Source organism: Leptonotus elevatus, chromosome 10 (genome assembly GCF_054856555.1).
Source record: "Leptonotus elevatus isolate MCC_2025b chromosome 10, RoL_Lele_1.0, whole genome shotgun sequence".
Taxonomy (NCBI): Eukaryota; Metazoa; Chordata; class Actinopteri; order Syngnathiformes; family Syngnathidae; genus Leptonotus; species Leptonotus elevatus.
The window spans coordinates 13511638-13524105 of record NC_141248.1 but is presented as its reverse complement, the minus strand read 5'-3'; the positions used below and the strand labels follow the sequence as shown (position 1 = coordinate 13524105).

At 40.8% G+C, this 12468-nt stretch overlaps 2 protein-coding genes across 2 annotated transcripts; both read right to left on the bottom strand.

The window, feature by feature from the left end:
* Positions 1-163: 163 nt before the first annotated feature.
* apof (apolipoprotein F) lies at positions 164-2528 on the bottom strand. Its single transcript, XM_086086024.1, has 2 exons — positions 2292-2528; positions 164-2185 (listed from the first exon to the last, which is right to left on the bottom strand). Exon 2 carries the CDS (start codon positions 2182-2184, stop codon positions 922-924), a length of 1263 nt encoding a protein of 420 aa, XP_085942150.1. The 5' UTR covers position 2185; positions 2292-2528; the 3' UTR covers positions 164-921.
* A 610-nt stretch (positions 2529-3138) lies between these two features.
* Positions 3139-12274, bottom strand: c1galt1lb (core 1 synthase, glycoprotein-N-acetylgalactosamine 3-beta-galactosyltransferase 1, like b). Its single transcript, XM_086086025.1, has 3 exons — positions 11113-12274; positions 7191-7855; positions 3139-5846 (listed from the first exon to the last, which is right to left on the bottom strand). The coding sequence occupies exons 1-3, from the start codon at positions 11354-11356 to the stop codon at positions 5562-5564; spliced, it is 1194 nt and encodes a 397-aa protein (XP_085942151.1). The 5' UTR covers positions 11357-12274; the 3' UTR covers positions 3139-5561.
* Between the last annotated feature and the right edge of the window lie 194 nt (positions 12275-12468).

Genomic DNA, 12468 nt, shown 5'->3' with positions numbered 1-12468 from the left:
GACCCCCGAGCAATCCCCAACCTGCATAGGAAAATTCTGCCTATTGAAGATAATTTTCACGAGTTATTTCGCAAAGTTTATTACGGTGGTAGTTTGTTCACACCTTGGATATGTTAAATTAGATAATTTAATTTGTTAGAAAAGAAAACCAGTGCACAAAATGTTTAGGTATGACGTTTGACTTTATTACTCAAACACATTTGACACACACAAAAAATACTTAACAGCAATCTATTGTTCTTGGAATTTGTGACATGTAGCCTACATGAGTTATGAAAATCCAAGATTTACATCAAGAATATGATTTATTTGTATTTTTTTTTTAAACATTGATTTTTATGAGGGAAGCGATGCTAAAACGTTTTTCCAATGTGAAAACATTTATTTCCAACTGGCATTTCTAAACAAATTAATGTTGAATAATGGACATAGAAAATGCTCATTTAAGTAACATTTTAAAGTAACCTTTTTAAAATGTTGTTGTGTTAGTCTATACTAATTAAAATACCTCAATGAGAAATTTAATTTAGGGGAGGTGGGGGCAGTGGGTAGGTCCTGGCTAGGGTTCCAAAAGTGGACAATGCAGACTTGCATCACTCCAAATTAGCTGATCGGTTACTATCTTTCAAAATATGCATATCAAATGATTAGTATAAAGTTTATCTCAATGTCAAACATAATGCAACCTATAAACCATTCAAACAATATTTGTAAACAATAGGCATCAGTCTCTGGATGGCAGAAAAGTGATTTGGTGCCATTGGAGAATGCTTTGTATTTTGCCACCTGGAATAAATGTGACATTATAGTGTGAATGTTCTATAAAGCGTACTAAACAAAACATTGTAGAATGGAAAGTTAGGTTAAAACTACATGAAAAGAGAATATCACAGTGAAGATGGTTGTCGTGGTTTGTTGAGTTTACGGTACAGTAAAGACCCCTTCCTCCCATTTGGCCTGGTTCACCAACACATCGTCTTCCTGCTTCAAGGAGCCAAGTATGTACTTGACCCCAGCCTTGACGCCTGTCTTGAGACCGGCGCCGAGAGCGTAACCGGCCACGCCGGCGGCGCCACCCGTGGCGACCATGAGGGCGTCTGTGCCGAGGTCCACGGCAGTGAGCACGGCTCTTTCTTTTGCCGTTTCGGAGCAGTTGACCGATGCGTAATACACAGCCGTGCCTAAGTTGTAGAGGGTGCTGACTGCGGGGATCCACTCCATCACTTTGTACACACGCTCCTCCTTTTGGTTGATGCACGACCTCTGGAGGTCGCGTCGCAGTCGTCGAGCAGAGGCGTCTGTGAATGAAAGCTCTGCGCTACACTGATGGATCCAACAGCTAGAGGCGTGAGAGGGTAGGATACGACTGCCTTTCTTAAACACTGCCTGATATCGTCCGGGGAGCCCGCTGCTTGTGACCCCAGCACACATGACCCCCATCCTCTCGCAGTTGTCCAAAGCCGCCTCCAGTCCACTGCTTGTGTCCGGGACGACTACTCCAAGCAGCACGGCTCCATTAACTTTGGTCCAACCGTCGCAATTTTGCCTCATCTTAGCTCGCCCCGAACCCTTTCCCACCGTGGCCAGCTGCTGAATGTTGAACATGACAGCATCTAGGTGGCGCTCTGCTTGCCGGCTCTCCTGAGTGGACGTTACAGGTTCAGATGGCGACTTTGTCCTCTGGATGAGGTCTTCCACTTCCAGAAGGAGTTCGTTGGTATCGGCCACCCCCAGCAGGCCGTACAGCGTGACCACAAGAGCGTGCGCCTCTTGTGGGCAGCCGGCCACCACCAGCACTGGCACCAAAGACAGACCCAGAAGCTCCTGAGGGAACCTGGAGGATAAAGGGTCATCGAGACCACTGGTTGACAACAGCTCCCTACAGCTTATATTCCTCTCATTGTGGAGATCTGGAATCTTCCCTTGTAGCTTTGCCTTGAGGATGGATACCATGTATTTGGCTGAATTTAGGCTCTTCTCTGCGGGCCCAAGCACCGATTCAGAATCAGGTTCTGCTGCAATCGGGAGACCAAACCGTGGCTGTGTTTGAGGATATAGTTGGGCCGTCGCTCCAGCTCCAAGAATGCCACTCGCTGGCGACCACGCAGAAGGCTGCGCCTTGCATAGCGCTTGTTCATTTAGCAGGAGCAAGACCACAATCAGCCACTTGAACTTGGAGGCCATCCTAATGTGAAGAAACAAAACATACGCAGTCTATTTCTGCTCAAATATTTCTTTAGTTGCAGGAAAATAATGTAATGCCCAGTACTCCAAACTACCTGGTACCTTACCTCAGCAAATAGAAGCAGAGTCCACACGGTAGCCTGGATGAAAACTGAGAAGACTTGACGATTGTACGATTCTTCTCCACGGGTTCGCCTCAAATTCCAAGCCATCCTTTCCCGATCCGCCAATGAGAATCCCTTTCTTTCCAGGACATCCCATAGCCCTCCTCCTCTTTCGGCCTCATCTGTCTTTTCAGCTCGCTCTTCTCTTTGGCCCCATGGCTCACAAGGGAGATGAGGCCTGGAATATTGATTCATGTGGGGTAAAGTCCATGTGTTGTGAAGGCAGTTTTGTTTGTCTGACCCGCTTGCCTCTCCTCCTCTTCACCAGGTTTTGTTTTTGACCCAAATACTTGAAAGCACTTTCCCCTCGTGCCACCAGCTAATTTATATCTCCTGCAGTCCGAAAGGGAAGTGAGGGAAATGGTTGGAGTGTCTCTGTTCTTTCATTTATTAAAGAATGTCACTTTCAGGCCTTCGAGTTTGCCCTACTTGCTTTACACTTCATCCTACCTTCAGGACCTGTCATCTGTATGAATGCACAAATTGCTGCAACCAACTAAAAAAAGAAGTGTATTCCATGGAGGACAACATCGAATTCCATCCATTAAGGTTTCATTTTACTCGTGTTATGAGCACTGTTAGATGTTGTGATCCAAACACATTTTCAAATACAATGACTTTTGCTTCCAAGTCAATGCCAGAATCCAGTTATTTTGTAAACACTATCTTCCAATGACCAAGAAAAACAATAAAATGCACACAATTGCCTAATAATTGGATTTTGATTCAAACTTATTACATTTTTTTTAATCACAGTCGAAGCAAACAAAGAAAACAGTCATAAAACATGTACAATCAAAAACACTTTATTTATAGTGATTAACGTACCAGTCGCTGCAAATAGGCTGACCACACACACTCACTCTAAAAATATACTCGATTCAAAAACATCAATACTGTCATAAATACATTGCAAACACACAATTACAGTATTGTACACCTTTCCCTTAAAAGCGATTTTCATGTTACCAGGAGCAGATTGTCAAGAACACAAAATGAAGTTTGATGGCAAAAAAAAGAAAAGAAAAGCTTGTATCTGTAAAGAAATTTCTAGGGAAGGTGCAGGTACTTAAATACAATTTGGAAAGTGACAAATTTCATTTCATTTTCAAAAATGATTACATAGGATGCTGATGAGTAAAATGCAAATTGCTGCACGCTTGCAGTTCTACATGTACATAAACACCCCCCTAACAGCTGCCATTAATTGTTCAAATGGTCCCACGGTTCATGCTCTCATCAGTCTAAAGATGACTTTAGCAAAAATGAACTTGTCAAATGACTCTCTCTTTACAAATGTTGCTCCCATTCAAGATGAACACAGAACAGACCTGCGGTTTACTGCCTGCGATTCCTGAGAAGCAACCACAAAAAAAAGGTCTCTGCTGTCTATACACAAATAAATGAAAGTAATGAACTTGTGTGCTTTTGGACAAAATAAAGCTGTGCAGGTACAAGTTCCTAAAGCCATTTGAATAGGTACCCACATGTTCAGTAAGGATAATAGTTACAGTAAATTAGTGGCATGAATATATCCAGGTGTTTTTTTATGTGGGTAAAAAGACATGACAAAATGTATTTATATTTGATCAATTTTTTTTTTAAAAACACTATATGCCACGACACTATATTTAAGAATGAGCATCTTCGGGTTGACAGTTTGAATTGCACAAGCTACAAAAAAAATTATAAATGCAATGATAATTAAAAAAAAAAGGTTTTTTTTTTTCCTTCTGTGTTTCGGTTTTCGGCCAAGCATTTCTCATTTTCGATTTTGGCCCCAAAAATTCATTTATGTGCATCCCTAAAAAAATACCGTAAGTGTCAACCACATTATTTTAAAGATATGTCCTCCTTATTGAAAATGCTCACAAAGTGAAGTGAAACACCGGCAAGGAAAAGCCGTGCTCACCTTTGGAAGGCTTGAATTCGTTCATTTTACCCCTCAAGGTGACAATACAGCGCAAATTCACACAATCACTGTGGGAGTCCAAGCTTAAGTCCAAGTATGTCTTTTTCCACAAGTGCAAGCCAAGAATGCGACATGGCTGCTTTTAGTTGAGGCCTCCTTTCTTTGGAAGAACGCACCAGTGGAAAGGTTTGTTTAACCTCCGGAGACGAATCAACATCCTGAAAGTGTGCAGTCGAGCGAGAATGTTCCGTTTTCTTCGTCTAATAAGACGTTCAAATGGTGTCCGCCATTGCGCGGTCTGGACGGAAATTTGACCTCTCGGTAAGCACAGTGCAATTTGGGGTGTCTATAATAAATCAATGTGTCCATTTTGGATTGTTAAAAATGTGTAGGATGTACTTTTTTTTTCCCAGTGTTTGAAATGTATTTATTGTTTCTAATGTGTCCTAATTGTCTTATACCCTGTCTGCAAGACAGATTTCCTTTTGGGACAAGGTATACTGAAATAAACTGGACAGTTTTTAGGGGGAATACTAGAAAGGTAGCGTTCATGTATTCTACCTGTTAAGTGGATGGTCACAATTGTGGCAAAATGTGTTGTTGTGTTCTGTGCAAAATGCAATTAAATGCTGTTCTGATGCACTCATTTTGTAAGAAGTTACCTAAAACAGTGAAGCGAAGTACTTCAAGCCAAGTGAATGCTAAAGAAAGAAGCACAGCATACACTTTTTGTGTTAATGCCAAAGTTTGCTACTTCTGAAATAATACATACGCTCAGTTTATATTTCATTCTATTAAGTTAAATCACTTAAATGCGAAACGTTACGCTTGCTATCATTTGCTCTGTTTCACTCGCGCTTCATTACTTGGGCAAGGCCGGTCAAACCTTAGACTGTGTCAAGATGCTTCGCTTGAGAAAATATCTTCAAAGGCCCATCCCTAAGTAGAACTCTTTTGAGAGGCCAGTCAGTATGACATTTTTGAACAAGGCGGCCATTAATAATATGTGACACTTTTGGCAGCTGTTTGGATAGTTCAAGGCGTGTCGCAGCGACGATAACAAAGGCAAAAAAGAGATTCAAACGGGTTTTTGTTACGTTAAGAAATGTTTTGAGCAATGGTGTTTTGTACCCTTATGAAATGAAAGCAGCTGATTTGGTATGCACAGGCATGACTTGACAAACTAGAAAAACGCAGGTGAGGCTGATGTTTGAGATTAGTTTGATATTTTGCCATAGTTTTGTTATATGAGCCAACAGATTCTTCGTAATGACCCCATTTTTTCGCACCCCCGCGTGTTCCTACAGTTTGTCAGCTGGAGGCAGGGAATCGTCTGATTCCTTGTCACTTTTTACATCTTCTTTTTGCGCCTTTTCCTGAGAATCATCTTTGTTCTTTTTGTCAGATGCAGCCGCAGCATCCTTGGAGTTTGATTGCTGAAAGGTGTTGCCGAGCGGCGTGGGCGGCTGGTAGCGGTATTTGTAGCCAAAGGCACGCAGGTGGTAGGCGTAGTACTCCAACAAATACATGTTGGCGTCATGCACATAGTGGAAAGACACAGACAGGTCTGAACAGCAGCTAGGACCCTGGGGAGGAACAATTAAAAGTGTGGTTGAGTGACAGAAAGTGCAAAGAAAACAAAGTCTCGTATTTTTGCCAGGTAATTACCTCGGCTAATCAATGTGTCAACACGGTTAAGCTGTGCAATTAATCAAAATTCAAAACACAATTTAAATTATTATGCTCCACAATTACAAAATCAGCATAATCATAAAAAAACAAGATTCTTATCAAAACTAATTTTGGAGTTGTTTATATTTATACATTTGCACCTTTTTGTTATTATTAGTTTAATAAATTGTGTTTTATCCAACAGGAACTTGCATAATTATAGTGTTTCAAATGATTTTATTTGTCTTCATATTTTTCATTAGTTTTTTACGTTTAAACATTATCTTGTTTTGTACCCAAAAAATCGTCGTGCTGCACTCCAACTTCAAGTTTTTGCCATCATAAACAAATAAATATATATTATTATTATATATATATTATTGTAAATTCTGCTTGGTCCAAAAGGAATTTACATAATTATAGCATTTCTATATTTTTTTAATTGGTCTTAATATTTTTAAATGTGTAAACATTTTCTTATTTTGTACCAAAAAAAATAAATTATTGTCCTACTGCACAGTGCATAAGCTGCAATCCAACTTAAATTTTTTGCCAACATGAATACATAAATATATATTATTATAGATATGTTATTATAAATTCAGTTTGGTCTAAAAGGAACTTAAATAATAGTGTTTTAATTTTTTTTAATTGCTCTTCTTAAAGCTGCTATATGGAACTTTCCCCCCCAAAATAATTTAACAGTAACCTTTTTATTTGACCATTTATGACTGAAATGCCTTCTAATTAGTAGATTAACACCTTAGCTGTTCACAACGGGTACTCCTGCAAGCCTCTGGCCAATCGTTTTCAGACTGGAATCGGGTTAGAATCTCCCGCGCACCCTGCGGATGTGACGTAATGTGCGTGGTGTGAATGTGAAGAACGGCATGTGCAGTTTCATTTTTTTTGTCAGCAGGTGGCAGTAGCAATTCAAAATGGAATATTCTACGTTCAGTAGCTTTAATATTTTTAAATGCTTAATCATTTTCTTGTTTTTATACCAAAAAGAAATAATAACCGTGATTTCAATTATTGCCAAAATAATCGTGATTTTTTTTTTTCCTCTCAATAATCAAGCAGCCCTACGATTAAGATAACTAGATGCTGATTCATACGGGTAATCCTGACCCTTGACAATTCGGAGGAAATCCACGAAGCATAAATTAAAGCAATTTAAAAAAAACGCCGTGCCACGAGAGATCAGTACTCAGGCGACTCTTGTCAAGAAATTGTGAAAGAGAAATTCCTTTACTTGCCATTGAGATGGGGTAGTAGCAGTAGCTCCAATACCAGAAGCTCTTGGGGAAGTGAGCAGTGAGGTGTTGCTCAGGGATGAAGGGATGAAACGTCTCCCGCTGGACAGTGTCTCTGGAGTCTCCTGCCTGCACCCCAACTTTCTCGAGGCACTGGCCCAATGCAAGGTCCTCCACCGAGCTGGTGTGAGTGCACACTTTGGTTTGAAATCCTTGTACGAACCGCCGCAGGGCCTCTTTGCTCAGCACGTAGCCTGCGCCGCCGCTCATGTAGCCCTGCTTGACATACGGTTTGAATCTTCGACCGTAGTAAATGGGCTCGTCCGGGGTGTGGTTTGCAAGCACCCACCGAAGGTTGTCCACTATTACATACGTGTCGTCGTCGGCCTTGAGGAACCAGTCGGCCTCATTACCGTAATGTTCGTAGACGTAATGGAATGCCCGGATGGTTTTCCAGTAAAGCTGGTCGCGGCCCTCGCTTGTATTCACACCTATAGCCGGGAAGTCGGGATCACTTACAGAGCTCACAAAGACCATAACGTTGCAGTGCCGACTCCACGTGTCCTTCACATAATGAGCCTTCGTGGCCTGGTTGGCTTTTGAAGTCATCACCCAGCAAAGAACACGTACTTTTTTGTACAGTTCATCCGCCAATCTGCTATCCTCACCTGAAAAAATACAAAGAACAGCAGTTTAAAAAAAGAAAAAGAAAAATCACATTACCGGTAGTCCCCCACATGACACAATAAGCCACATACAATTGCAACCAAAAGTTTACATACATGTCATAAAAACAAACATATGCATTTTTCCCCCTCACTTCCTTGACAAATAAATTAAAATAAATCAGACTACCGGTAAACTTTTGCTGTTTTAAGATTAAGATGACTAAATTATGTCTACTTTCAGAATGCTAGAATAATGAGCAGCACTATGGCATTCATCCTTTTTTATTTATTTATTTTTTTATAAATATAAGTGTTATGTTCCTTTTCTTCAGACAATTCCAATAAAGAGAAAATTATTATCTTTCTGACAGCGTCCTTGTGTAACATCACACAAGAAAGTGGTGAGCAAGGTATGAGATGTTTCTCAAAAACAATTGAAGATAATTCTAACCTATAATGAGAGGTTGTTTTTTTAAAAGAAAGGTCCCATAGTATGAAAATGCACTTTAGTGGGGTTTTCTATCATTAATATGCATCCCCGGCCTGTCTACAATCCAACCAGGTATGAAAAAAGTCCGTCCGCGACTTCTCTAGCTTTATCCTCCTTTCTAAAATGTGTGTTTCAAATGGGCAGATTAAACTTCCGTGACTTTGTGATGTCAAAAAGACACGGAAGTGCACTCGACCCAGCCCCCTCGGGTTGTGGCACCACCTTTGGTAAAGGTTTGTCACGCCCACTGAAATTCGAGAAGATGGCTGTTCCTTTCTTTTTCTCTCCCTGCTCGCAGATGCTCCGTGGAGAGGGGAAACAATGATCAGGAAAACGCGGGTGCTTCCTTCGTCCCAAGTCTTTGAAAAGACAGTGGATTAATTTGATTTTTGAAGGACGTGTACCGACATCATTTCTCAAAGGGTTGTTTTGTTAGTGAAAGCCTGTTCAGAGCTGGATTTGCAACAAGTTTTAACACTGGATCGGTCGCAAGTGTGTGACACGACTGCAAACGGGAAAGATCTAAGTTTAACATTTTGGATTTAGCCTTCCTTCCTATCCTTTCTAATAAGAGACGTGCACCTTCTACCATATTACTGGTGTATTTTTAGTGCCTAAAGCAAGTGGAAAAAAAATAGCACATTTGTGTTATTCATAACCGCTTGTAAATGTCTACAAGCATTTACGGCAAATCAGAGACATTCACGGCAAAATAACGTTTGCAGGAGATTCGCCGGTTATGGCAAAATAACCATTGCCTAAACAATCACAAACTAACGCTACAACATAGTCTCTGTAGTAACGTTATGATACTTTTTCTTGTGTTATGCCACTTTTCCACATATTAAAATAGTTCTCAAGTGTGTAAAAGACATGTCTGTATTTTTCTTTTCTTCTGCTCCCATGGCCAGTCGTTTCCATTCACAACATTAGCACATGGCTACCGTGACCGAAATCACTGCTTCTTCTTCGAGAGAAGGGTATATAGCCTAGGCGTTGCCTGGTGCAGCTATTTTCATAAAAGTGACACACACCCTAAAACAGGCTGTTTTGAACGGAGCGTTTTTTTGGCTGATTTAGGGACAGCAAAAATATTAGACCAAACGTCAATTTTGACAAATGCATGTCACAGACATGTCTTTTACACATTTGAGAACTATTTTAGTTTGTGGAAAAGTTTAATTATATGAGACCTTCAAATCACTACTTAATCCACATTCACTAAAAAACATGTCTTCAGCATCCAGCACCCCCCCCCCCCCCCCCCTGTATTTTTAAAGTGCACAAACCACTATTCACAGTTCTTACAATTGGCAAGCCATTACCAAAGCCAATTAATCTCTTCCAAGATTGTCACTAACACCAGTGCATACTTGACATTTTATTTTGACTTCATATATGCTGCGACCACCGGTCACATGGGCCGGACATGTAAGCTCCAACCTTGCGAACTTGGACACTAATACAGTTGAACAATTTTGATGTATGAAGCAGGGATGAATTTGAGGATATGAAGAAGATTAGTGGACCGTAATTGTCTCAGTTAATCTGGGAGTCCGTTGATCCGTACCACCGATATACTGTTAAACCCTATGAGCGAGGTCACGGAATGAATTAAGATCCTAAATTAAAAAAGGTACCACTATACTGCATGCGCCTTGGCTCGATAGCAAGTTGGAAAACAGGTTTCGTAACAAATAAAGTGGGAAGTGCATGTGACATGAACGTACAGCTATGTAAATCATGATAATGTAATGAATACTTGGGCAGGCCACCACCCAAGAAGTTTTCAAGAAAATGTATTAATTATATTAATATTATTATACATAAATAATATTATTATATTTAAAAAGAAGAAGAAAAAAGTTTTGCGACAGGACATACCAAATGTAATGTTAGTTTGCCGTCACTCACTTGTGGATCGTGAGGGCTAGAGGAGACGTAGTAACAGGACTGAGACCCACCTCCCGTCCAACCCTCCTCCCATCCCCACCACCGGAGTCCACACACCCAAGTAGATTTCAAATCTGTGGGAAACACCGAGTAATAACAAACTGGCAACACGCCATTTGGAATAAGTCCATGTAAGCATTCTAAGGTTACTGTTAGAGATGGGTAATCAAGACTACATTCACTTCCTTGAAATTTAAGTAACTTTTTGGATGATTTGAATTTATTAGGGTAGTTTTAATGGTTATTATTAAAATGGTAGTTCATTTATATAGCACTTTTCCACCTTCACTCTTGAAATGCTTTACTTTAAAGCAGCAACACACTTTTTCTGCTTGGGTTTTGGAATGCTACGCCTAATTCCTTTGAAATACCTACATTCCGCTCGCTCCTTTAAAAAATATTTTTTTTTATTGCTTGCACAATCTGTTTTCATTCATCAGAGAGTTGTGGCTTGAAAGTTTTTCCACACAGTAATTTAATTAACCAGATATGGTGAACAGTATCTCATTTATATTGGCGACCTATTACGATACGATATACTTTTATTTTCCCCGTGGGGAACTTTTTCCAGCTGCAGTTACAGTAAGGAAGAAACAACAGGGTTTGGTATTAGGGTTTGATGCCTTGCCCAACAACTGCAAAGCAATGCAAGTTTTGCTATTGCAAAAAGAGAATACGTTCAGGAATGCTCGGCCTTGAATTTGGCAAGTGCCGCTCTCATCATTTTCGCAACAAAGTCAGTTCAGGACTTGAGTACAATTTTTGACTACACTACCCTCTTCTGCTTAATGTTGATGCAAAGTGCCACGTTTACCTGGATGATGAGGGTGTTTGAGATTGAAGAGGGCAGACCTCTCTTTCTTCCACCTCCTGTCTTCTTCCCCATCTTCTTCTTGCTGCAGGTGGTGGTCGTATTGTTCAACCCATTTGCTGATCGGTTGCACAGATAAATTCTTGTCGAAGCCCACTAGCCGTAAAAACAGGTAGAGTGTGAAGAATCCCACCAGGAACCCCACACAGAAGGAGATTCTAGGCGCCGGTGACTTCATGCTGCACATGTGTGTTGCGGTCAGCCAAGAGATTGAGAGAAATCACACAAGTCCGCGGGAGGCCTCGAAAAACTTGTACGCCGACGTCAATGGAGGTTTGTCAACTCCCAGTTCTGATAGGTGTGGTTTATTGTACTTACTAGCCACACGTACCGGAGACACCATAGCAGCCGTTTGTTTCACGGCCGTGGAATGTTTCGGCCACCCGGAAGAGAGACAGTAGATTACATCCCAGGTTGCAGGAGTGGTTATTTCTTCGCTTAGCTAGCCACGTAAAAAAAATGTCACTGACAGTAAGCACGAGGAGATGCAGAGGAATTATCTCCAATTTAGTAATCACACAAGGGTACTTAACGCCATCACGAGGACAATTTATCACTACTCGAAAGTCTGACAGCCGGACTTGGCGTTAGCTAACCGGCTAGCGTTTAAAGCAACATAAGTTGTACACAAACGTGGTAGAGTAGATGCAAGTCGAGCGCCCCAGCTCACTTGTAATGCTCGGGAAAACGCTACGGCGATGATCGGCTGCGAATATAAACCAAGGAGAACGTAGAAAAGCCACACTCGACTGCTTAAAAGTAGAGCGAATAACAGTACAAGTGGTCTGGGAAAATATTTCCGTTTAGTACGTGACGTCATTTGGACCAGCCGGGCTGGTCCAGCCTCCTCGTTTTTTTTACACATTTTACTTACATTTCGAAGTTTTGTTAGTTTTTTTTAAACTTACATTTTAGAACATTTGCCAATGGTAAATTGTATACGAACGCGGAGAAGACACTGGAAGTTGAAAGTTTTTACATCACGAACGAACGGTGCCATTTCAGTCTGGGTGACGTCATCACGATTGGTCTTTATATTTGATGTGCAATAAAGAAAAATGTTTTAAAAGCGACAACTAAAAAAATTGTACCATAATTCATAAGCGACAGCTAAAAAACAATAGTGCCATAATACATGATGAAAAAACAGCTAGTTGTACAAGCCAGTTTTTACGGCACAAATAAAACAATTTCAGCCAAATTTTGCGTGGGTGGGGGGGGGGGGGGCAAGCCTCGCCCATCACTTTAGTTCTCTCCTATGGCCACATGCAAATTAGGCTATGACGTCATGTATGGCTT

Excerpts from the sequence above, each read along its gene's own strand:
- apof (XM_086086024.1), bottom strand. The coding sequence starts at position 2,184 with ATGGCCTCCAAGTTCAAGTGGCTGATTGTGGTCTTGCTCCTGCTAAAT.
- c1galt1lb (XM_086086025.1), bottom strand. The coding sequence starts at position 11,356 with ATGTGCAGCATGAAGTCACCGGCGCCTAGAATCTCCTTCTGTGTGGGG. Across the intron at positions 7,856-11,112 it reads CAAACACCCTCATCATCCAG|GTGAGGATAGCAGATTGGCG; the intron begins GTAAACGTGGCA and ends GTATTTTTTCAG. Across the intron at positions 5,847-7,190 it reads GCTACTACCCCATCTCAATG|GGTCCTAGCTGCTGTTCAGA; the intron begins GCAAGTAAAGGA and ends GTTCCTCCCCAG.